At 37.9% G+C, this 26235-nt stretch overlaps 2 protein-coding genes across 7 annotated transcripts; one reads left to right on the forward strand and one right to left on the reverse strand.

Moving 5' to 3' along the window:
* The first annotated feature begins 165 nt into the window (after positions 1-165).
* Positions 166-17761, forward strand: FNDC7 (fibronectin type III domain containing 7). Of its 4 annotated transcripts, none has more exons than XM_080603591.1 (14): positions 166-308; positions 789-898; positions 1393-1650; positions 3513-3767; positions 4475-4735; positions 5243-5500; positions 6935-7189; positions 7912-8169; positions 8583-8837; positions 9584-9838; positions 10388-10648; positions 11299-11328; positions 11798-11861; positions 13089-17761. In XM_080603591.1, the coding sequence occupies exons 3-13, from the start codon at positions 1401-1403 to the stop codon at positions 11833-11835; spliced, it is 2376 nt and encodes a 791-aa protein (XP_080459717.1). In that variant the 5' UTR covers positions 166-308; positions 789-898; positions 1393-1400; the 3' UTR covers positions 11836-11861; positions 13089-17761. The 4 variants fall into 4 exon arrangements, with proteins under 4 accessions (XP_080459717.1, XP_080459715.1, XP_080459714.1 ...); XM_080603589.1 differs by having other exon boundaries at positions 174-308; positions 789-807; positions 12269-17761; XM_080603588.1 differs by having other exon boundaries at positions 174-308; positions 789-807.
* Positions 15757-25048, reverse strand: PRPF38B (pre-mRNA processing factor 38B). 3 transcript variants are annotated; one of them, XM_080603612.1, is made up of 6 exons: positions 24548-25048; positions 21329-21397; positions 20872-21023; positions 20727-20787; positions 18112-18335; positions 15757-17833 (listed from the first exon to the last, which is right to left on the reverse strand). In XM_080603612.1, exons 1-6 carry the CDS (start codon positions 24830-24832, stop codon positions 16975-16977), a joined length of 1650 nt encoding a protein of 549 aa, XP_080459738.1. In that variant the 5' UTR covers positions 24833-25048; the 3' UTR covers positions 15757-16974. The 3 variants fall into 3 exon arrangements, with proteins under 3 accessions (XP_080459738.1, XP_080459739.1, XP_080459740.1); XM_080603613.1 differs by lacking the exons at positions 21329-21397; positions 24548-25048 and having other exon boundaries at positions 20713-20787; positions 20872-20886; XM_080603614.1 differs by lacking the exons at positions 20872-21023; positions 21329-21397; positions 24548-25048 and adding an exon at positions 18979-19049 and having other exon boundaries at positions 20727-20770.
* Positions 25049-26235: the final 1187 nt, after the last annotated feature.

Raw genomic sequence — 26235 nt, forward strand, 5'->3', positions numbered from 1 at the left:
AACTGTATCTTGAAGGGAAAAAAAAAAACAAAAAACAAACAAACAAAAAACACCTGCCTGCCTAAAAGTTCCATTCTGTGTGGGACTCATTTCCTGTCACAGAGGAGGGCCCAACCTAAGGCAGCCCGCCCTTGTCCCCGCGAGTAAACCTACCTGTGGCCACAGTGCTGTGAAATATTTCCAGTCATCACAGGCATCGGCTTGAACTCATCCAAATGTGAAGCCTGGGACAAAGTTCTGTCACGATGTGCGGTTCAAAAAGTCAGTCATTAGTATTCCTTGGACTGGTTTTCAACAGCCTAGAAATGGTGAGTGCAACTAATTTTCTTTCAAAATATTTTTCTAGAATGATACTGTGCTCTTTGTAAAAGTAAACTAAAAGCTAGAAGCTATTTGATAGAGACTATCTGACACCCGCTTCCACATTCATATTTTGTTACTGTTACCCTTATGCAAATATTTACAAGTGACTGGTTAGGTTTTGAAAATAAGGGTCAAACATAAAATAGTGTTTTAGGGTCCTTTCAAAGTCTGTCAGCAAGTGAACACTAAATCAACAGGCAGATTCAGAGAGGAAAATGAAGTAATATAATCTGCACATCTGTACCATATCTCACTGGTTGCGCAAACTGTCTGTGCTTAAAGAATTGGAACAAATACATCACATCAGTAGGATGTGCTAAAAAGTGTCATGTTTTAAGCTGTTACTAATATTATCAGGAGTTTTTTAATTTCCCAAGTAAAATATTTCGCTTTGTATTTCTAATTTTTTACATCTTCCTTTTCAGGTTTTTTCATCTAGCACAGGTAAATCTTCAAAATGGCATTTTGTTTGTGCATGCTTATTTTTGAACGGGTCCGAAGAGAACAAACAAGTTTCTGATATCTAATAAATTCTGTAAGTTTTCACAGTTTCATAAACAAAAAAATGTTTTCAAGTTTGATTGAGTTTCAAAAACAGTCTGTGTTGATATATTTATAAACTTGAAATCTCATTTTGAAGAGACCCAGTTCTGTTGGGCACTCGCACAAAGATTCTCACAGGCCGCTTATACCATGACATTGGTATTATCTCCTAAGCACTAAATGTTTTTAATATTTTGCAGCATTTTATACTTCCTACAATCTCACATTTTGTGCCAACAGCTCCTAGTGCCTTAAGCATGCATGCTAACTAGTTTAAAATATGAGGAATGCAAGACTGCAAGGAATGCTTTTAGAATCAATTCATTCTCTAAGAAGGGTGATAGTACATGTTTCTACATATATTGAACTGTTAGAGCCTTGGTAGAGCAAGAGTTAGATTTACTGATTTTCTTGCTAGAGGTAGATTAACTGAAATGTTTTTCTGACTGTGGTAGGTTTTTTTTTCTTTCTTTCTTTCTTTTTTAGGTTTCTCTATGTCTATATATGATGTGACATCAAGAAGCATTTATCTCAGATGGCCCAAGGTTTCAGGAGCCTTTTCCTACAGAATCACAGCTACAGCTGTGAATACTGTAGGCCATTCTTTACTGGCTCATTTTAGTGATGTTACATCTACAGGCATGCTAACTTCATTAATTCCCAATACTGTTTATGCTATACAAGCAGAAGCCATTGACAAGAATGGAATTATTCTGGCTGAAACACAGATTATGCAGTCAACAGGTTAGTAAGAGAACCTACATGAAATATGATTTCCATTGACCTCTGTAGCACTGGAATTTCATCCCTGGTGTTTATTGTACCTGTAGGGAATAGCTGCCATTCCTGTTGAAGCCTTTTGTTGGTCCTCATACCAAGTTCAGTAGTAGCATGATTAGCTCATTTGCCGCTCTTCTTTTTTTCATGCATGTTTCCCTAAGCTACCACACACAGCTCGCTCAGATTGCAGCTTTCCAAATCATCCACCTTCACATTACAAGTGCAGATGTGAAGCTGGATATATTTTTCAGTACTGATGCTGATAAATTATATTTTTGTTTCATTTGCAAAAGGACTTGTGGCATAAAGTCATTGATGGATAGTGAAAAATTTACATAAACCAATTTCCTTTTTCATCTCACCACTGAACTGTAATTGAGAAAACATTCTGTTGAAATTCTGTTTTTAAAATACTTTTAACTCATAATTTTTAGACATAGACATTATTTTTATAGTAGAATGTTCATTATAAAAGGAATTGTTACAATAAAAATTAAGCATCAAAATTAAAAAGTAGCAGTGTTTATCCTGATAAATATAAAACCCCTCTAGTGATAGATTAGTTATCTGAGAACGGATGTTAATGACTCACGGTCTATAATTTATTTCTGATATTAATCATATGCTATATATTGTCTACTTGACCTTTGGGCAAGCAACTCTCTTAGATTTGCATAAGGGTTTCCTGCACATATTTTTTAATGAGTTGCTTATGAAGATAATTTATTAAAAGAAACAATAAGATCATAGTGTGGTAGCTGACAATTTGCCCAAAGACAGAGAAAGACACACCTGCAAATGTTCCATAGGTATCATGATATAGAATATATGTTACCATTTTTAGGAGGGGGCAAAAGAGGATGTATGACTGTAACTAAATGAGAAAATGCTTGGGTCTAAGAGTGCAGAGATAATGCTCAAGGGTTGTATACCCATGCCTAATATTTTCTGCGATCTCGGAAATCCCAAATTAGCTGCATTGCTACAAGTAATTTTGCCTCAAGGAGCACACTGATGTCCCAAATACGTGGCCATTTCAATAGTGATTTCAAGAGTACTAGAATATTTTCATTGGAAGATTGAAGATGATCTAGAATACCTGAAAATTACACGTGTTTTGTTAATGTTCGTTTACACTTGTTTTAGACCTAGTGCAGGATCATTTGTCTTTGAGGTATGCAGCGTCTTTCATATGAGGAGAGGCTGAAAGAGTTGTGACCATTCAGCTTTGAGAAGAAAAGGCTCAGGGAGGATCTCAGCAATGTGTATATACTTACTTGATGGGAAAGAACGAGGGAACCAGACTTCTCGGTAGCACCCATAACAGGACAAGAGACAGTGGGCACAAATTCAGACACAAATTCCGTATGAAGAGGAGTAAACGGTTTTATACTGTGAGGGTTGTCAAACACTGGAAAAAGTTGTCCAGAGAAACTGTGGGAAAGACAAGCAGACCTGTATAATAAGAAAACCCTAGAAAGCCACATCCTCCCAAACAGTACCTATCAATCTAATCGATTCAGAGTCTTTCACGCTTGAAAGACAAATGTGTGTCATACCAGCAGCGAGTCTTCTAAGAGTTCCCAAATATTACAATTTTCAGTAGTCATTGTACTGCATGCACTGAAAAACATCTGTTTTATTTCCTGAAACAAAAGTAAATACACTGTACTATTTAACTTTTTTTAATTGAATAATAAATTTAAAACATTAATAGAAAGTGTAGACCATTTGTTCTGATCAGTCTTTGTGCAATGTTCAGAGCACTCTGTTTTAGAGGGCTGAGTTCCCCAATGTCAGCACATCTATTGTTATTTCTGTTTTAGCTCCAGACATACCTGTTATTGATCATGCTTACTCAAAACTTAGCAACAGTATCACAGTGGAATGGAGAGCGGTACCTGGAGCTACTAGTTATCTACTGTCTGCACAAGATGGAGATACCTGCACTGAAACTATAGTCACAAATTCACCGGGTACAGTTATGGGATTGAAACCTGCCACCTCATACAGAATCACTATCAGATCTATAAATGCAGGAGGAAAAAGCCAGCCTTCACCTTCCAGAAAAGCAAAAACAGGTGGACTTTATTTTTATTTCAAATTCTTTAATATTATACTATAAAGCACTCATGGAAGCATCCTAGCTTAAATATATATATATAGTATAACTTAAATATATATTTTTTATATATACGGAACAAAAAAGAAACAGTGTAGCCCAGAAAAGTACCAGTACAACTTATCATAATTTTGTGTTTTATATTGTATTGAGCATACTCTCCTTGCAGTTTTTGAGGACTAGAATTTGACTGTCTGACTTAATGAGCAGGACGTGAGTCTGACTTGGTGGTTTGCTTTGTGACATTAAGTTAAATGTTTAGTAAAGAAGTTTTAATAGAGTCTGTATGAATATACCGATTTTATTTTAACGAAAGGCACATCCTGAGAGAATAGAATACATGAAAAAACAAAGTACAAAATAATAAGACAGTGCAAAACTTAGGTGATGGGAAATACAGTATCTTAGTGGTTTTCATTCTTCTGCACCCTCTGCTTTCATGCATTGTATGAGAGTTTCTTTCACTTTACAAAACCTGTTACGTAATGGATCTACTAAATCAGTTTCCTGATTTATTCTGTCAATCTTGCACTAATTTGTCTTTTTGTTGTTGTTATTGTTTTAATAATTTGTTGATTTTGTATTCTGTGTATTCATCTGTAATATGGACCTTCTAAACTGTATTACTAGCTAACTGAAAGCTAAATTGATGTTCTTTCTCAACAGTCCTGGCTGCTCCAGTTCTGTCTGTTAGTTCCCCGAGCTGTGACTCCATTGCAGTGAGCTGGAAAGCTGTGTATATGGCAGCTGGATTCTCTGTGTCCCTGATGAGATCGGATGGTTTGGGCAGAATGCTGAAGCAGAACACCACCAATACTTTCTTCGTATTTACAAATTTAGATCCAGGAACTCTCTATACTATCAAGGCATATGCCTGGAATGCCAATGGGCTTCCTGGAGATGATTTCACATACAACCAAAGAACAAGTAAGAAATTTTATTTTCTAAAACTAAGTAAGCATTAAAAAAAAAAAGATATACCAAGAAGTGTTTGTGTGTGTATGATTGTGTTATGTTTTTCAAAGATACATTGGGTAGATTTTCATATCGTGTAAATCTTAGCCCATCTCAAACTTCATGGAAACCAGATGGTGTGGCTATGTCTAATGAGTATTACTGAGGCAAACATGCCATTAACTACCACTGAAGATTTACAGGCCTGGGTAAGGATTACACAAGCTTAAACTGTTTGGGGGATTTTTCTAACTGCGAACAGCAAGTGTTCAAATAAGGCAAGGAATTTCAACAGAAAGCTTTATGTCAGCGTACAAATAGAATCATTTATTTAGAAAATTATGTTGCAACTTTAATATTAACAAGGGTGAGGTGTGCACCACAAAAAATTGTACTTCATTTGCAAGTTCTGAAAAACTTCATGTCTGTAGGCCATACGCAAAGTTGTACTTACAATTATTCCCAATTGATATACCATAGGTCCTCAGGCACCAGTGGATGTTCAAGTAGTTTTCAATAGCGGTGCTTTAAGAGCTGTTGTTTCTTGGATGCCAGCAGAAGGAGCTCTAACTTACAGTGTGACAGCCTCCAGTGGACTCCTGAAACTAAAGTGTAACACATCGTCTGCCTCCTGCGTGGTACCGTCACTCCAGTGTGGATCTGAATATTCTGTTTCTGTCACAGCACATAATGATGCTGGATCCAGTAAACCTACTGATGCAGTAAGCTTAAAAACTAGTATGTGAATCATTGATTCTTACATAGCTTATGGCATTTTAACATACATTTCTTTAACTTCAAATGCTAGTCCAGTACAATTCCTGATTCTCAAATAGTTGTTTCTGCTTCTGAACTTTGCATATGAACTACACCATATACATTTGTACTAAGGGGATAATAGCCTAAATTTTCTTCAAATTTCTGTGAGAAACTTACATCAGTGTATATATTGTTAGCTGAAACAATAAGCCTGCATTTTCCTCCTACCAGAAGTACTTGTTCTAAAGTCAATTTTCTGAGTGTAAAACTAATCTAAGGAATAGCAGATCTGTTCCAAATAGATCGGGAGAAGTCTGTGAGGAAATAGCATGGAGGACTGGCCTTAGGCTGAGAACTGCTGTAGGCTAGATTTAGTTGCAACTTAGAAAGCAGGTTAACAAATAACCACTCCCAGCTAAATGGTGCCATGAAACTGAATTCAGATAGTCACAGGCTGTTTGCAGGTTGCAGCTTTGTCAGTACAAAAGATTGCTGGTCTCAGCTACTTAGCACCACGTCCATGTCACAGATTTATGCTTCCTGATCTGTTAGATGAATGGCTCAAGTAAGCAAGACCTAAACCATTTTTGTTATGTGCTACCTTAAGGACAGAACTTTATTTACTGATTTATTTAATGTTACTTGTCTCATTCTGACCTCTCACTGTATCAGTTAGAGATCACCCGTGTGAGCAACTCAGAAGTAGTTCTAATGGGATGAAAGCCTTTAGCAAGAGACACTTTTAAGCTGTGGGATGTAATCTTCTCAACCAACGTTGCTTCAATTAGATCATTTATGTTCTAGTAGCAGCAAGCTATACTTTTTGAACCAGGAGAGGAAAGAAAAATGTTATGTGAGGAAACAAACAAACAAACAAACAAACAAACATGGAGTTAGAAGTTTATTGTGAAATTTTGGTGTGACACCAGAAACGAAACCTGAGCAAAAGACTCGTCTAAGTCAGACAGAGTCAGTGAGTTTCATACCAGTATATAAAGTGTTTTCACATAAAGGTTTCTAGATATCAACAGCTATTCAAGATATTACTCTCGTTTTCATCCAAAACTGCTATTCGTGAGCACAGAATGTGCCAATTCCTTTTCAAATACTGACTAGTGTCTCTTTTTCTTCATGGGGGCTCCTTAAGCAGGTCTCTATTATGTAAGGGATGAAGGTAAGATCTGTTTTGTTCTGTAAAAATCATACTACTTTTCATCTAAATGTAAGTAGCATCCTCTGTAAAGAGGTATGAGTTGCTCTTTTTGATCAAGACAATGCTAAATGTCCAGGCTGAGTATAATAATTCTGTATATTCCTCTATTCCCGATTTTACTTTTTTTTTTCCATAAAGTATAACTTAAAAATATTCTGATGAAAATTCTTTTTCTTTCTTTTTATTTTTATTTTTTTCAGTCCCTTGTGCACCAGGAAATATATCAATTGAAGAGGATGAACCTGGCAACTTGTTGGTATCATGGTCCAGTGTCAGTTTTGGCCATTATTATGTGGTTTTTGTGAAGAGTGATGATGGCTTGGAAGTACACTGCAACACCTCACATACTCAATGCCATTTCCAATCAGACTGCGGTTTCACCTACTTCATTAGTGTCTTTGCATACAACAAGGCAGGGCAGAGTCCTTTAGGCGATGTATTCAATTACACCACTGGTAAGTATTAATGTATTCTTGCAAATTCATTTTGGATCCGTTAACTGTATTTATGATAGAGCTGACTGGTCTTTTTTGTTTGTTTTTGTTTTTTGGAAGATAATGACTTGAACTATTTTTATTCAATTTGGGGACAAAACACACAGAAGTTGGCAGAGAAAAATAACCACTTCACCTTGCAGTTGATTTTAACTTAACTAGTCAAATGCAACATACTTGAAGATAGCTTTACCTTCTACAAACATTAGACAGGAACGTATGAACAACACACAGTCCTGGGATGACATTTGAATTCTAGTCCTGGATTTTTTTCTGTTGCCTTGAGAAGGATGTACAAAAGCGTTAAACTTCTTTAGAGATGGTTTTCGTATTTGGAAAACTAAAAATAACCAGTTAAATGTGAAGAACATTGTTAGAGTTACTTAGAATTTTAATGTTACTTGAAGTTACTTTAATGTTACTAGAGTTACTTGGAATTTTAAATCAAGGACATATATAATTGTATGTATATATAAATACTGTGTGTTACATTAGAACGCCCTCTATTAAAGGAGGGATATGGAAATAATTCAAAAAGTAAGTCTGGAATTCAGTTTGCACAAAATAAAACACTTCTGGAGATTTAAGATATGAAGCACAGAGGTAAATGACAAAACACTGTTCAGTTTAATGCCCAGTCACTGTTCCTGCTGAAGTTTCCACCTCTTTCTTGCCTCTCCCAGCACCTTGCTGCCCCAGTGACTTCCATGCTGTGCTGGTGGCGAGTGACACCGTGGAGGTGACCTGGGCTCCTGTCCGCGGTGCTGAACTGTACGAGACAAAAGCTGCTGAGGGGAGCAGTGCTGTGCTCTGCAACGACACCGCCACGGCCTGCACCTTGTCTGCTCTGCGCTGCAACACCCTCTACAACATCACTGTTTACTCATTCAGCGAGGCCAGGGGCAGCAACACATCATGCACATCTAAATACGTGGCAACAGGTATTATGATCTTTCTTATTTTCCTTTAGAAATAATTAGGCTACAATGATTAATGGATGAAAAGAATTAATAGAGGGAGTGCTAAGTTACTGTAACTAACCCAAATGAAAAAGCCTACTGGAAATATTTAAAAATATATTGTAATTGGGGACCTTAAAAGGGGTTGGACTGAAAGCTACTCAATGCTCCAAGTTTTTGAAACTCAGATTTACAATTCACCTCTCTTTTTCTATGCAAAATACTTACATTGCTATTTCTCTCACAAGTTCTAAATTCTTACCAGAAGTAACTCTTTAAGGATTACATACTTTTCCAAAGTAGTTTGTCAGTTCTCACTGGAAGGTAATTTTCATGTGTAATTGATTTAGCATGCATAAACAGTGTTTAATAACTGTTAATATGAAACTTTTCAGCTCCCTGCAGTCCTGAAATTAAAAATATCTCAAAGGAGGCTCTTTCTGTAATCACTGTGCATTGGCAGTCTAACAATGAAGAAGCTACATATACCGTAACTGCACGAGGAGAAGCTGGACTTTGGCATTGCACAAGCTCTGGAAACTCCTGTACCCTAATTAATCTTCCCTGTGGATCTGCTTTCTCTGTTAGTGCTATAGCAAGGTCACAGGTTGGACAGAGCTTACCCAGCTACAGTGTTCCTTTAGAGACAGGTAGGTGGGAATTGTAAAATATTTAGCATCTTGACATTAAAATATTTCTACTCTGTTTATATTTTGACTTTTTTTAATTACCACATATGTAAATTATATTTTCTGTTGCTGGATGTCTTCTGCTTAAACGTGTTTGTGTGTGTGAGAGAGAGAAAGGCACTTAACTGATACTGAGAAACGTGAGTGCAATCAGTTATCATTTGTCACAGCTAACAACTATAGTAATATCATCCACTAATATATTGCATAAATTCCTTGTCAACATTTTGTTTTCTAACATTGCCAGGAGAGGTAATAAGGTGGTGTCCACCCCAACAAATGAGACAGTCTGAAGAACAGATTAAAGCACATCTTACCACCCTTCCTGCTATTAATTTGTTAGCACGGTTTTGTCCTATATTGTTTGCCCAGATAATTCCCAGGCATAGTTGTGGGATAAATGTAGGCCAGTGTCAATTTTTAGCAGGCAGTTTGTCTGTTAACAGTCATTTTATTTTGTAGAGAAGGAAAATTTAAACAGAGACAGAGCTAGACTGAGTCATATGACTTGACGGGTAAAGACGGACCCTGCTTAAACAAACTATAGGTACAGCCTGAGACTGTTTTTCACTATGCTAATATTTGCCTGAAAAGTATGCAAGCTTTCATTCCTTCACTCTTCAACATGTAATACTGTAGTAGCAATGCCTCAGAATTATTTCAGTTCTACAGGTAAAAAGCAGAAATTATTTTTTTTTCTTTTTAAGCTCCTTGTTGCCCTAACGACCTGACACTGACTCAAGTGACACAGTCTGTAACAAACATCAGCTGGTCTGCTGGGATGGGTGCTCAGACATATGTAACAATGCTGGAGTCTTCAAAAGGATGGGCAAAGTGTCACACTCCTCTAAACTACTGTCTCCTGGGATGCATCACATGTGGCACCAACTATACAGTATCACTGAGAGCAATCAGTGAAACTGGTTTGACAGCCAGTTGCACGTATCAAGGATACTCTTCCAGTATGTAAATAAAAAAAGCAATTGGAAGACCTAATATAAAACTTGGTATAGCGTTCCTCTCATACAAATGGTGAAGCTGAAATTCAACAAATAGTTAATACACTTGCAGTTCCCTCTTTTACATAAATGCACTTGGGATTAATTTTACATATCATTCAACCCCTGCTCTTATAACTGTTATCAGGGGCTATATAAAGAAGTTTTAATAACAATGTTCCAGAACCAAATATTTAATTATGCTACAGCATAATTAACATCTGGAGTCCACAAAAGGATCCTTGCCTTTCTAGGTAGCCCTGGAGCCTCCATGAGACAGGCAAGAGCAACAATATTCCAGTGTATTGAACAAGTACCGAATTCCTGCTCTATAATATGAGTCTGATAGAACATTTTCTTCCCTATTCGATATTATTCTGGCTTTCTGCTAAATGCTAACTACTCATTGAAATGCTGGTATTTAGTGTAGTAGTAATGTCACGTGGTATAAATGCACTATAACATATTGTGGGTTTACAAATAAGGTTATTGATATATTGAATGTCTTATTAGGTGCTTGCTGTCCTTCTGGAGTGAAGCTATACAGAATTAGCAGTAACGGTATCCGGGTGTACTGGCGAGCTTCTGCAGAAACCAAGAGCTACAATGCTGATTTACGTGGTTCAAAAGGCAATTTCACCTGTACTCCTAGCTCTGGGCGAAATTACTGTGATATCACTGAGATACCTTGTGGGGATGTCTACACAGCGGTAGTATCTCCAGTTACCGATAAGGAGCCAAAGCTTACATTTTGTCCTAAGAAAATATATTCAGGTAAAATTTAAATTAATTGAACAATATATTTTTGTCAATACATGCTAGATTGTTAAAATGTAATCAGAAGTTATGTGAGTAAAGACAGCACAAACCAGAACTTTTCTATTCTATTGTTGACTCCAGAGTAACCTTTATGGGTGCTATCGCGCAGTATCTGTGACTGGAGCTTCAGAGGAGCATTTTGGGATTAATGCAAAAAAAGTTTGTTTCAATGTATTTCTTGCATAAGGATCACTAGCACTTATCTACACAGATGCCTCTCAACTGGATCATTTCTCTGCATAGTGAACGCAGAGAAGTTAGTTTCAGCTGGGAGAGTAGTGGTTAGACTACAGAAGCAAGTAAATGAGGATTTTAATTGATTTGTTTTATACTGTTTTTGTTTGTGGAGAAAAAAAGAAACAAATCAAGAACTTTCATGAACCACTCCTAAGGGGATAGGAGGTATTATACATAAAAATTGTAGTAGTAATAGTTGTAGTAATTTCCTTGGGATTCCTTTCCCAGGACATAAGTTTAAACTATTATAACTACAGTTATCTGATGAAAACGCACCGTTGAATAACATGGACTACATTCTACAGCCTACTGTTTTCCAGTTTACAACCTGGTATCTTAACATCCATACCACTTTCATATCATTTCAGTAACGTGTTCTGGAAGCTCTGTTGGAATGGGTAAGAACACATAGCACATTCATTCCAAATTCATGATGTTTGTAAAGCTTATTAACACTGTGACCCCAAATAAGTTGCAAATAAGTTATATTAGATAGTTAAGGCTTAGTGTTATGCAGGGTTGTCTCACCCCTGTCTTATAATGCATTATTTAAAAAATTGTTACCTACATTATTGCCTTTATAGCATCATGCCATTTTACCCTGTCACATGACATTTACTGTTTATCTAATAGTACATAACAAAAGGCAGGCTTTTGTAGCACAGCCATATCCAATTACAGATCAAACTAGGTCACTACTCTGGCTATGACTTAACTGAATCTATTCTACCTTATTTTGCAAGTGTTTCAGAGTAGTCTTGTGCTTCATTTCTCTATGCAAAATGCCGAAAACAGTTTCAAAAGCTCTTCCCTCGACAGTTGCTTTACTCTAATTGAAATGATCTTAATTTCTGAATTCTGTTACAGTGATTTATAGAGGAAAGAACAATGCAGAACATGTCTAGATGGAAATTCTGGTTCAGACAGGGAGGTAAGTTCAAAGAGTCCTAAGATTAGGATGTTGTTTGCTTTTTTTCAGCTGCTTAAATCTTTGGGATTGAAGGGATAAACTTCACTAATTCTATCAAAGTTATTTGTTAAAATCCATCATGTTTACCACTCCTACTATCAACACTCATTTGTCCTCTCCTCCAGTAACCCATCTTTCGCTTCCTTAAGCCTTTTCTACTGATTTTATAATACCCCATCAGAGGAACCCTCCACCAAAGACAAATAGATCAAGCTACTCTCCAGTACTCAATTGCCATGTCTTTCTCCCATCTAAAACTACTCAATCTTCCACAAAGTACTCATTTTCTGGGCAAGTTACTGTCCTTGTCTCAAGGATGTTCTCAAAAGGATGGTGAGAAGTCACTGCTGGCTTTTTTCTTCCCCAAGGTTAACTTCCTCTCTGCTGCTCTCCAAGAGGTATCTTGGATATTAAGGATGTTGCTAACACCATCCTCCCTATTGCTCTTTCCCTGAAGCTGGAAAGATGACATCTATGCTTAATTGCAACAGTCACAGCTGAAGACAGGGAGGAGGGAAACTGAACGGCTAGCTCTACCTGAAATCTAATCCAGAACACTGAATTTCAGCCCTAAATGATGAGATCATTTTTTAAATGCAGTTGAATGTAGATAGAGATATTGGTTACCTTGAACTGTAATTTTCCCTGTAAAGCAATCAGTTGTAAAAGCTGTTCCAAAATGGTTACTAAGTGCATTTTAGACCTAATATACCACTGAAGTAGTGAAGGCCAAAAGAAAGCGTAAAACTTATTTAAAAAAAAGCAACAGTTTAGGTGCTCTCAGAACTATTTTGAGGCAATCTAAGTATGCTATTTAACTTTAATTAAAAGAGTAAGTTTCCTCTTTGCAATTTTGAGGTGACTCATGAGGGTAAACAACAACCTCTTCAATCCATTTTCTGCTTTGTAGCTAACTAACAAATGCCATTTATTACTAACATTGTTAGCTTTTTTTTTTTAAGGCAGAACTTTTTTCATACTCCACTGTGGTTACTTTTTCAGCCAACGTAGCAAATATGATAAAACATGTTCAAGAGTTCCAGTTATACATAAAATTATTAAAAGATATTTTACAAAAACAGTCTTCAGAAAATTATGGAAATAAGGTTACCAAAGTCAAGAGATTTGTTTGGAACACTTTTCAGGTTATAAATGCCATGCGTTGTGAAAAGTTTCCTTTCTTTGCAGAACACAGTTGTACTGGCTCAGTCACAGCTTCTGCTCTCTTACATGAAACCATCTCATAGGAATCTGACTCTTGAGTGTAGATGTCACAAGAAATCACACTGCTTCTTAGAAAATGATTTGCATTGACTGTCAATCAAGGCATTCTTCAGAAAAGAAGGCCTAAAATTGCCCTGCGTTATTTAACAGTTTAAATTTGTTTATTTTGTTCAGTTTTCCTGTTATAAAAACTTACATTTTGCAACAGTATTTGATAAGCGTCTGGATTTTCAGAAGTCTAAGGCAGTAAGTTTCTTTTGGAATCATCTTAAATTTAGACCACAGCTTTCCTCCTTTCATGTAAAGAATTCTGATACTTTTGTTCTCTAACATGCACTTGCAGCCATCAAGGAAGTGCTCAAGCATGTAGCAGTCAGTGAAAGTCTTCCCCTTAAGATTTCCTGATGCTTTGTATGCTGTTTTTATTATGAGTCTAGAGTGATATTCAGCTTTAAATACTAAAACTACAAGCTCAGTAATATTTCACCAACATATAAAGACAGATGAACACAAGTACTCCCACAAAATGCAATCTGATGTATAGCCCTGCCGTTCAGATTACTTTTTCCAATATAGAGACAATCAAAATACCATTCCTAACGTGTTCAGAAGTCAGATATGCACAAGTAATTTTTTATTTACACCCTTTCCCTGCATAGTTATGTGGCAATAGATATAAATCGTTAGGGTCACAAAGCCTTCATCCTTACTTAAAGGATGCCAATTTGCTTCCTCTTAATGTCTGCAATGATGTTCAGCTAATTAGGTAATATCTTCAAAAGGAAAGAAAAATAATTAAGTAGAAGCGTATTTCTTAAATTAGTATTATTAGTCCAGATAAGTACTTACCTTTGGAGCTACAGGAAATTTCCATGACAGATTAGGCTTCAAGAGGAATAACCACATAGCTGTGTCAATATGTTCAAACACTATGGACACATGGCAAAACGTGGAAACTTCAAATTCACAGTGCTAAACTTGTTGCACCTTTAACCTCAAAACAGAGTAATTGAACAGGCTCTTGTCAGAAAGAAGCTCTGTGACCATGCCTCCTAGGAGAACTGTCACAACACCTCTGATGAAGTTTTACAGAACTTTCTCCAACAACCAGGAGACAAATGCGCGCTGCAGCTTGTACTGCTAGCCACCACATCAGACCTATCAGCACTCCACAGATCTTACTGTTTCTGATCAGAGCTGTTGTGGAAGTTGTTTGGATCTGTTCCTTCAGGTTTCGAGGACAGTCACACAAAATGTCATCAGAAAGACAAAAAGGAATTAAGAGTCCCTGTACCCAAACCCAAGAGCTCTAAGATACTAAATCCCAATAACTTAAGACAGGTGTCTTGGTTTAAATGATTTTCACGCATTTTGGTCAGTCACAAATATCATGCTATCCACTACATTGCTAGCTCAAGTAGACTATACGGATCAAATCAAGTCCAAGAGTCAAAAAGTCCTATTTATTAAAAAAAGGCCAAGTCCTCAAAATTATTGCATTTGTAAGAAACACTAGCATGGGCTGGCCTTCGCACAAGCTGTATCAAAGCGTTCACTATTGTTATTATAGTGAGACAGCTCTATCCACTTTAAGGAGATAGTTTCTCATGTATCTGGATTTTGTCTGCAAATAAACCAATCCTTCACCGTAACTCCCAGCAATGGAAAAAGAGAAGCACTCAAGACATAACTGGAAATCAGTAATTAATTTTCCCTGGTATGATGAACACTTGCCTTACAGCTGCTCTGCCAGAGAATATACTTATTTCAGAAACTCATAGGCTGAAGGTTAAAAGCTTACAAGCCCTCCAGTGGCAAATAAGGTGTTCCATACACATCAAAGCTGTCCTCATTGTTTTGAAGAAATCCTTCCAGACTCTTCTGGTGGACTGCAAAGTTAGTTCTAATCATCTACTAGTCAAGGTATTTCTTGAATGGCCAACATAGCTTTTCTCCTCTGCCACTAAACGCAAGTTTGAACACTGCAAAGAAATAACTTGTTGAAGGATACACTTAGTTTCAAGCTCAGATTTTCAATTCAGATAAAAACATAACACCACCTGAACAACCTCATTATCGACATTTCTCACACTGCTGATCATGGTGACAAAAGAAAGACTAACTCCTTGCAAAGCACTAAGTGCAGAGAGGAAGAAAAAATTGAGTTTGTTATTTTTGCTTCCTTAACTCCTACAGAATGAATGGTATTATTAGAAATCAAGCACTTTTTGTCGTTTTTTCTCCTCGTGGAGGATTAGTGACAACATAAGAATTGTTTTACTACAGTAGGATGTAAGATAGATATTAAGTTAGTGAATACTCAGGAAAATGGTCTAAAGAAACATTAATATTTCAATATATTATACCTAGATGACCTGCATCAGACAGAAGCAAAAAAGGCATAAACATCAATTTATTCCTACCTTCATGTCACTTCAGAACCATAACTTAAGTCACCTGCACATTCTTCCCATTTCCTGGGCTACTCCATTTCTTTGTTAGTTACATATTCTACATAAGGTACCTATTACATAAGAGGCCGTATTCATAAAGTGTCACTTGGTTTAAAATGAAAGATGGAGGAACACAAACACTTCTCAACTGGCAATAAGCATGCAGGGAAAAGCTGAGACCCAATACAAAGGAATTAATTGAGAGTTTATTCCAGATGGTTCTCCTCACTTAGTATACAAGTCAGAATAATCTATCAAATAAACCTGGACTTTAATGAAATGGATTTTGTTTTTCCCTATAATGCATTTTGGTTTTTGCTTTTAACAAACTGTTTAAAAAAAATCTGCCAGATGAAACGTTCAGCACAAACTGCAATCTTCCTATTTGTAGAAAATATGACTTAAAAAAGGACGCTATCAGGTAATTCTTATTTTAAATGTTTACACTTAGAAAAATGCTTTGGAAGCTTGAAACTGAAATCTTTTGTAATGATCTTCCTCCTACCTCCCTCTTCCCATCTTAAATGCCTTTATTAGCCCAAGATTACCATAAATGACAGAGTGCAGCTGCTGATTAAAAACATTAAAAGACCACAAATGGATAAACTGTTTAAAAAAACTGGAAGCTTACATGATTTTTTTTCCAAACAGAATGCATAGATGGCTACAGTACTCATCCATCAACCTTTACAGTGTCTGCTTGAGGTAGCCTTTCTAAAGAATTACTAAACAAGCCCCAACATAATCTAAAATCTTTGCATCAAAACCACTATCTCCTTCAAAGTCCACTCTCAGTTTAACACCAGCGGTGATCAACAACATAATACATTTTAAAAGCTTTTGAAAACAGCAGGTACAGTGGACATAAACATTATTCTAAATCTGCAGCCCTCCATGTATGTTGTATGCACATAAATATCTCAGCTATAATACACATTCAAGATCCATCCCTAAAATAGCCATACTATTATGTAAAGCACAGCCATGCTAACTTCAGGATACAAACCATAATTCCACGTCTACAAAATGCAAGTAGAATTAGTGGCAGTTTATTGCCTCATACAAATTTAACCAACATGGCAACCATGCCAAAGGAATTAAAACATTTTCAGGACATATGTACAGACTGTACATTTCAGAAACATCTGAACAATAAAAATGCAAGAACAATCTCTGCATTACGAATTAAACTAAACAAATGGTTTGAAACCGTCAATGTGTTGAATGGGTTTACAAAGGCACTTCCCTACCCAAAATAGGAAATGACAATCTGCAGCCTAGAGGGAGGTTGGAGAAGAGTGCTCATCAACTACTGCACAATCTCAAATTTAAGAAAAAAATAAGCAGGATTTAATCAAACATTTATAGGATTCAATGTGATCCACTTCTGAAAGAGTTCACACAGTCTCATCTTTGTTTTTGTGTTGCTTTTCTTGGCTCTCTCGCTCTGTACTTTGGCTCCTTCGACGATCGTGTTTGTCCGAATGGTCCTTGCTATCACTGGGATCATGTTTGTGGGAACGGTCTTTGCTTCTACTACGCTTTCTAGATCTTTCTTTACTGGGACTGTGGTCTCGTTTTTTGGACTTCTCGACACTATCTGTTCTTCCTCTGCTTCTGCTCCTACTTCGTTTATTTGATTTCTCTTTACTTTCACTTTTATGTTTACTTGATTTGTCTTTGCTCCTGCTTCTGCTGCGCTTACCTGTATTCTTACTTCGACTTCTACTCCTATGCTTTCTTTCCCGGCTTCGACTTCTACTATGTTTTCTCTCTTTTTTGGAATCCCTCTTATCATCCCGGTGTTTCTTGTCATCTTTGTCATCCTTGTGTCTTCTCTCTTCTATATCACCCTTACTTCTCCTTTCTTTTGATCTTTCCCTAGACCGATCGCTATCTTTTTCCCTCTCGCTACCTCTCTCCTTGTCATAATCTCTCTCTTTTTTCCGGCTGCGTTCATTTTCTTTCTCTCGTTCCCTGTCCCTGTCTCGTCTATCTCCTTTCCTGTCACGACTCCGACTACGGCTTCTGTACCGTTCTCTGCTTCTGCTTCGTCTCCGTTCTAGTGTGCGATCAGTACTTCGAGATCTCCGCCTTTCTTTTTCTCTCTCCTTAGCTTCACGTTCTAATCTCTGCCGTTCTCTCTCTCTTTCTAGTTCTCTGTCAAAGCTAGATGATCCATGTGGTTCCCGATGATGACTTCTGCTTCTGGATCTTCTGGGAGACCTCCTGGGACTGATGGATCGCCTTGGAGACCTTTAAAAAAAAGATATTCAGTAAGAAACACACACTTTTAAATGCAGGGGGAACCTCTTTACTTTCCATTTTGTACTTCACATACACGGCCTATATTTAATCTTAAATACCAAGTATCCCGCAAATACTATAATATCATCTGATCTTATCCATTAGCATCCATAAACAGTTTGGGCTGCTGCCCTGAAACTCATCTCATTGAAAAAAAGACATTTCTGGTAGTAAGTCATTCAATATTGAAATTTCAACGTTAATTTTCAAAATAACATGCATATGACCTTGAACGTCTACGTTCTACATGCCGGTCTATTTCTTCCATTCCCTCCTTGCCATCTTTCTTGATTTTTCTGGGTCTGCTTTTAATTTGTTGGTCGATAGTTTTCTGGACTGGCACAGGAATTCTTGGAAACAACGTGGAAAACCATTCCAGCTTAGTGAGGAAGGAACGAAGCATCTCCCCGATGGTCATAACACAGCCCCCACCTGCCTTCACATCCAAGTCCTACAAAATACAAACAAGAAATATTCTGATGGTCAAAAATATTCTTTACTGACTTTCAAAAAAAATGCTGCTACATTACTGCCCTCTTGAAGTCTCATGATTATGAAAGTTTACTTGTCTTTTATTCTAATACATTTCCTTAGAAAACTCCAAACTCTGTACCCTTTGCATTTGACAGTATGTTACAGATAGGGCCTGGGACTTAATACAAATGCATGCAGGAACACACTAATCCTGCAGCCATCTGGGTGGTAAGGGACTGTCAACGAAGAGATTAAGACAAAATCCCCTTACGCAGTCTGGTTACATGGTGTGATCTTGTATTTTATATAAATGCCACAAAGTTGAGAAGTCCTCTCAAACTACATTTAATACTTCATTTTGTGGATGCACAACTGCGTACCATCATACCCAACCCTGTGGCCTAAATCATTTAAGAAATGCATCATCGCCTATCTAAAAATGATCATAGAAAAATCTGTAGTACAAAATGGCATCCTAACAAAATTGGAAGCAATAGCAAACCAACTGCCATGAAGCAGTGAGGTTTCTAATTTAGAAATATGTAAAAAAATAAATAAATGAACAAATAATTGGAAACGCATAATCCATGATGACCATTGTCTCTGAAAAGGGTCATTACCGCATGAAGGCCTTCTTGCTATGCCCTCTCACAGCTCAGGACATGTTAGTCAGCTATTGTCAGTCCCAAACCTATAGTGCAAGCACACAAGGAAAGTGAGATTTGTTATCTAAACAGGAAGAGAAAATCTAAATGTAAAACTGCTTGCACTCACACACATTTAAGTGTTCAGATATACAGTATTTCCAAATATAATCGCTGCAGAGATCTAAAGAAGAAAAAAAGGAGTTAAACGTAGCACCTGGAGAGTACGTACAGTTAAACAAAATAAACATAAGAAGCATTTTGAAAGAAACCCTGGGAAGTTTTTCCTTTTCACAGCAGCATGAGAAAAGATGAACTGCTTCCATATACTTAAGAACTAGAAAAAAAAGAATCCTGTAGGTTTAAATAATTTTATAGATAAGTTGGCTTCATCCTGTAAGTTTGACCAGGAGGGGTAAGAAACTTAAGAAAAACAGCCCCAAAGCACCTTTTCCTACATAATGCAATGCTACCGAAAGCAGCTGGGAAAGAAACACTAATTCCAAAAAACAGCATTCCAATGGGATGTTTTCAACAATAAACAAGTATGTCCTGATAACCAATCTTCCTGTTAAAGTTTAACGCAGCACTGCAGAGAAGAGTTCATAATAACTAGCTCCACCTAGGGGAGAAGGAGGGTATCACAGCTATGCAATCAAGATTTAAATTTATTTTGATTTTGTTATAAACATACAGTAATACAAAGTTACCTGAAATAACTGCCACCTTTGCACATGGTTTTTGAAACTTAACATGACAGAAGCTGTTTAAATACACTGTATTGCAGTCAGATACAGGTATAATTAACACATTTTAATGCAAGTATTTCGATATCATTTGCAACTACATGTGAAGTTTCTTGAAATAGATGCCTACTGTCACACTGAAGAGGGCAAATGGTTTTGCCTGTCCAATTCCTAAACCTGGGATGCAATTTTAAACCTGTTAAATAAATACAAATCGCCACACTACGTAGCTGACTGACTACCTTGAAACCTCATCCACAAGTTCCTTGTCCATTTCTCCGAACAGTAAATAGGGCTAAAGGCATTATCCTATCCTACTGCATAATAATGCCACCTTCTTTACTGCATTTTTTAAGTTATCAATTCACGTTGCTTTTTAGTGTCCCCTTAGCAAAGACAGTAAGGTTAATAACGTCACATAACACAGCAGTTTTTTGTTACTCCTCCCCAGAAATGCTGCCTTCATTTATTCCAAAACATAAAAGCAATTACCAGAGAGATTTTTTGGTAATTTCATCTTATTCTAAGGTGAATGTTGGTTTCTACTACATTCTTTCCACTCTTCACCTGAATACCAACTCCCCCTGTCCCAGTAATAAACAGGAAAGAAATTTAGCACTCAGTACTTACTATACCTTGTTTAAATATAATGATTTTGTCTTGAAAAAAGTGTACAGAACCCACACTCAGCCTACTGCCCGCATTCTGATTTAATAAACCTGTTTTGCATGGCATCATGGTACTTGACACAAAAACATCCTCATCAATTGAAAATTCCATTACATCTTGGAAATCCAAGCAAAAAGACCCAGGTCCCAGCTCTGATCTGCTTTCTGCATTATTTAATGAAAGAATACAATAACATAATATTATTTGCAGCATTCAAACTACAGCAAAACTTATCAAACAGTCTTGAATCCTAAAGTAGTTATACAAAAAGAAACAAAAGAAAACAAATTATTACCCTTGTCGACATACCTCTTCATCATCAAGAAAGGATTCAAACCAGTCCCATAGATCTGTAGGTGGTTGTGTGTACCTTTAAGTACAAAAAGAAAGCAAAAACTTTAATGCAGCTTTCTGTATAGTGAATTTGTCATTAGCTGACTGTATTGACACTTACCTAATATACATAAATCCAAGAGCCCTAATATATGGAGAGTCTGTATGAGTTATAAGGCCCATCACTTGCTTACGGGTGAGCTTCAGTGTAAATAATTTGTAGAGCAGACAAAAGGCAGTAGACACAATTCCTCCAGTTCCAACACCACGGACCTTTAAAAAAAAGTTAAGTGACGACACAGGAAGCCACAAAATCTTTATCCGGTATCTACAAACGTATGATAACTAATACAGGATAAATTCTAAATCTACAAACAGAATTATGTGAAAAAAGTAACACTACTTGCCTCCAGTTTCAGCTCCTCTGGAAGCAAGGGGAATATATCAACTCTTTGTAATAAATCCTTGTACATGTAGGGACTTAGCCAACAAGCAACATACAAGAAGTTTCAGCTATGCTTGGGAAATGTATTCTACCAGACACAGAAAAACTTAAGAAGGCACGTACTTCTACTTACCCCTCCACACATTCCTGTCTGGCCTGCTGTTTTTCTACTCCCCTTTTCCCATGGTTCAACATGTGTAACCTGAAAGGGTGGGGGGAACAAAAGAAAGAAAGAAAGAAAGTGACAATTATAACCTCCATAATGTTTAGCTGCCTATACAAACCTAATTTAGACAATGGGTTTCCTAAATCAATCTTGAATAGCTTGTTAGAAGACAAACTCAAAACCAAGTCTGCTCTGTCACTAAAGCAGAGCATCTGGCTTTTTAAATTACATTAAAAAACGATACCCCCAAATCATGGATGAAGTAAAAACAAAGTTACCAAAGCAAGTGTCTTATTCTATACTCCAGTTTCAAATACTCCATGACTAAAACATATTATTATTTTCAGTGGTGACTAAATGACCTTTATTTAAACTGTCTCAAGTTCAGTGATACCTGCTGGTGACAAAAATCTAGTCTCATATTCATAAATCTCATTTATGCAGTGAGCTTAACTAGAAATTTGTTCTGAGTATTACCTACAATTAGAAAAAAATGAAGATGCCTACAACATAGTGTTTTAATCTAAAAGGCTGATGTTATTTTCCTTGTAGACTGCAATGATGATCCTGTAGATAATGATCCTGAAGACTGCAATGAAAAATCCTAGGTAAAATGCTTCCTATATAATAAGGAATAAAGTTTGCCCAATTCAAATCTTCTTTTGAGATGCATTTAGAGTGCAAGAACATAGTTAGCCATCATTCCTTAAATATGACAGTAAGAGTCAAGTTAAGAATCATAAGACTGCCCAAACTATGTTTGAAATAGTGAAATTCAGAGAAGAAACATCTGTGTTAATGAACAAGTGAGATTTCCTAAACACAACTTAAAACCCGGGAAAAAAGTGCATAGCATACAGTTGTGTTATGCTAGACTGGGGATAAAGGCGTGTGGCCAAGATGCACTGTAGTTGAGATATTACAGTTGTTTAACAGTAAAAATTAAAGCTAAGTACACACACAATCACTTGAAATCCTAGAGATACTAATGGACAAAGGAAGCTGAACTGTTTTTGACAGCTGCTGTCTTATCCAAATGGGAAAGATGAGAGATGCCAATACTGCATAATTTGAAATCTACAACTTCCCATGTTATTAGCATCATGTAAGAAGTTCAGAGATGCTACATAAATAATAGTGCATACCCTTCAAATTACTTGGTTTTGCCTCAAACTAAAAAGTACTTTCCATATCCTGTAAAAGGATTAAGTGTGACACTATCACAATAGTAGTTCCCGATTTTTCCTTCTTAAATTACAGTTACGTTTTGATTACACAAGTCTTGATCCCTCAAAGACTACTGCATGTGCTCAACTTGTTGGAAGTACACAGATTAAATGAAGCTGAGGAAGAGCACAAAGATATAAGATCAGGAATAACGAAAGAAGTCACCCATTTTGCAGATACAGAACTAAAACAGATAAACAGAAAACTGGAACTACATGTGAATTAATTTAAGTATCTACAAAGAATCTGTATTTTCAATAATGGATCCTACCACTAGCTGTCTGTGTTAATTTTGAACTTCTTTTCCTACGTCTCCAGCACCCAACGTTTGATTTTTATTTTTTTTTTTTTTAAAGTGAGCCATTTATTCTGGTTCCTAAAACAAATACACCTAAAAATACTTGTGCTACAGTGGATATTGTGCTCATTAAAAAAGGAGAAAAAAACAGGAAGAAAAAAGGGAGAGACCATCAGTTATTCAACATGATTCAGGAACCTGAAAATATAAGCAGAACTGAAGTCTTCTGAGTATCAGTTAAGTACCTTAAACCATCGGGCCATTTTCTCCCTTATGTCTACTATGTATGAGTAAGTCAGGGTCTGAGTGTTCTCTTCAGCATGCACTTTTGAGTCAAATAACTATCACGTTCAGTAAATCTTATTTATAAGGGATTAATATATTAATATTTAATGATATATCCAAATTCTTCTCCAATTTAAGATGAAGCCACTTAGGGAATGAAACACTAGGACAAGCAAGTAGAACTAGCTGAACTATTGCAGTTGAGCCCTACCAATATAAAGAAGGTGGATCACATCAAGTGTTTTTGACTTCATCTGAAAAGATCCATGTAACAAATGTTATGTTCTCAAATTTTCTCCAAATGTCTTAAACCAATTTTGAGCTCTTGACCTCATTTGCAAAAATAAACTTTGCTGTTTTACATTCCAACAGAACAAATATATTTTTTATCTCATATGCAGCAAGTGCTAAGTTAACTAACAAGCTTCCTCTATAATCTGTTACTCAAAGTACTAAAAAAAAATTAAGTAGTCTACTCAAAGTGCCAAAGTCCAATCAGAGGTATGTTGTCATTCTGAGGAAAAATATACTGTCTTCATAAGTGCATGCAAACAATGTCAAAAATCTCAAAACACTTCCAAGGAGTTATTTTTCACAATTATGGTGACTTGACTTGCCTTGGTTAAATGGATACCTTTTTTTCTTTCAAAGAACTGAAATCTGTTTAGAGACACAGTAACATTACTGAGCAGAATCAACATACCTCAAAGAAAATCCCCATAATATCCTACATACAGCTGACTGAAGACAGCAACCTGAATTATTTAAGTTTTGCTCTCATTATCAGAACAAAAATGAGGCTGTGTTGATGAGCATTAATTATGCATACCTCTACCTGGGAGAGCGGCTTGATGGAAGCCTCGCTGCAAAACTGATTCAATCCTGGTAACAAAACAAGAACTGAGACAGGGGTGCACTGATGGTTATTTTCCCAGCACATCCACCCTAATGCCAAGAGCAACGCTGTAAAGAAGTCGGGTTTGATTGGAAACAGAGCTAGTGGGGAATTCCTGATCTAACTGAGAAAGAAGGCCACATGCAAGCTCCTGTTGAGACCACCTACTACCATGACCGTACTTTCTGCGAGATCAGGTCCCCTCTCGACTCGGCGCCTGAGGCAGCAGACCTCGGACGGCCATTTCATCCCCTCCGCCCTGACTGGGGCCGCCCTCTTCAGAACAACTCCGCAATCCCAACTCGTACAGGAAACAGAGCTCCTTTAGAAGAGCAAGAGGACAACAGCCTGGATTCCCCATGTCCGCGACAAAAGCGCCTTGCTGCCCCCCCTGCCGCAGGACGAGGAGCAGGGGACGAGGCAGGCCGCCGAGAGGGCCCCCCCGGGCCGCCGAAGCCTCCCCCCGCGGCAGCCCCCTCACCTTGAAGTAGATCTCGTCCACCACCTCGTGGTACGTCTTCAGCTCGTAGAGCTGCACCTTGAAGTAGGGCGACGAGAGGATGTTGGTGAGGATCATGGGGTTGAGGTTCATGGTCTTCTCGTTGCCCCACAGCGGCAGCACGTTGCCCTGCTTGCCGGAGGCCGCCGGCTTCGGGGCGCCGCTCTGCAGCTGCTGCTGGCCCGGGGGCACGGCGCCGGGCTGGTGCTGGGCCGCCTGCTGCCCCTGGCAGTTGCCGGCGCCCACGGCGGGGCTGTTGTTGGCCATGGCGGCGGCGCGGGGCCTGCGGGGCGGCCGCGACGGGACGGGCCGGGCGCTGCCTCCGCCGACTGCCGACAAGATGGCGGCCCCCGCGGAAGTGACGCCTGCGCCTTCCGGGGCCGAGCCCGCCAATCCCCGCGGGGCAGCGCGGCGGCGCCGGAGGGAGGGGCCCGAGGAGAGCGGGAGCGGGGAGGGGAGGGCCGGGCCGGGAGCGCGGGCCCCGCCGCCTCACGAGGCCCCGGAGCTGCGCCTCGGCGCTGAGCCTAAGCGCCCGTCTGTCTCTGAAGGTGGTGCCAGCGCCGCGGGAAGAGCCGGGACAGTCACGGCCATTTAACCGTCTGGGAGGGCAAAATGGCTGGGTTTAGGAATCGTGTTCCTCTTTTACGATAATCGGTAACAGGAAACAAAAAAATTCTCCACTTTTGCCTGGAATATCTGAGAGACAAATTCAACTTAAATTTTCAGGTTATATTTAACTTATTATTCTGGGGTTTCCCACAGTTTTTTGATTGCATGTTGTTGTAAAAGCAAAAAAACCCTACCACCACCTAGTCACATCTGTGGGTTTAATATTTTAACCTTAAGTACAAAAGGGAGACAATGCAAGATTTAGGAGAACAGCAAAGACTGCAAACATCAAATGACTGCAACAAAACTGAAATTCCACCAAAGTTACTGCAAACTGCATGGTGGAACAAAACAAACTGGGTTGTACACACAGACATGAGATCCAGGTTGCTCAACTTGTCAGGAAATGAGTGCAGGGAGAAGTTGATATGGAAGCATCCATGGAAATCACCTCTCTACACTTCTGCGATTTAACACCAATTTAGATTTTGAATTTAAAAAACAGGAAATTAATACCACTGGAAATAGCAATACGCTACCTTCACTCTTCATTACACAGTGAAGATTCAAGACCTGAGAAACAGTACTTCATTACTCTGGTCTTTTAATCTACCTTAGAGCAGTGCTCATACTATAGCAGAAAAGCATTATCAGACCACGGCAGTTAACAGTTTCTCTAAACTGCCTGCTCTGCTATCTAGACTTTTCATTCCTGTTTTCTAAGAATAACTTCACCAGCCGCCCTTCGGCCTGCTCCTCCATGTCGTCTAATTTCCAACAATTGCAGGACTCTACTGTCATCGTCATCATTGCTTCTGCAGTAAACATCCACTTAATCTTCTACAAAATTAAAAGAACTAATCACAAAAATAAATTCTGAGATAGAATCTTCATAGCAATAAAGTAATCTTATTCTGCAGACAAGAGTAGTAACTTTACTTTGAAGCTGAGGGGTTTTTTTTTGTTTAGCATAGCCTTGGCTCTTTGAGCATGTCCTTCATTTTTCTTGCATAATCACTTCAAGACAGCTTGCATTTGTTATCATTTATATTACCACAATT

Source organism: Anser brachyrhynchus (assembly GCF_964034855.1).
Source record: "Anser brachyrhynchus genome assembly, chromosome: 8".
Lineage (NCBI taxonomy): Eukaryota > Metazoa > Chordata > Aves > Anseriformes > Anatidae > Anser > Anser brachyrhynchus.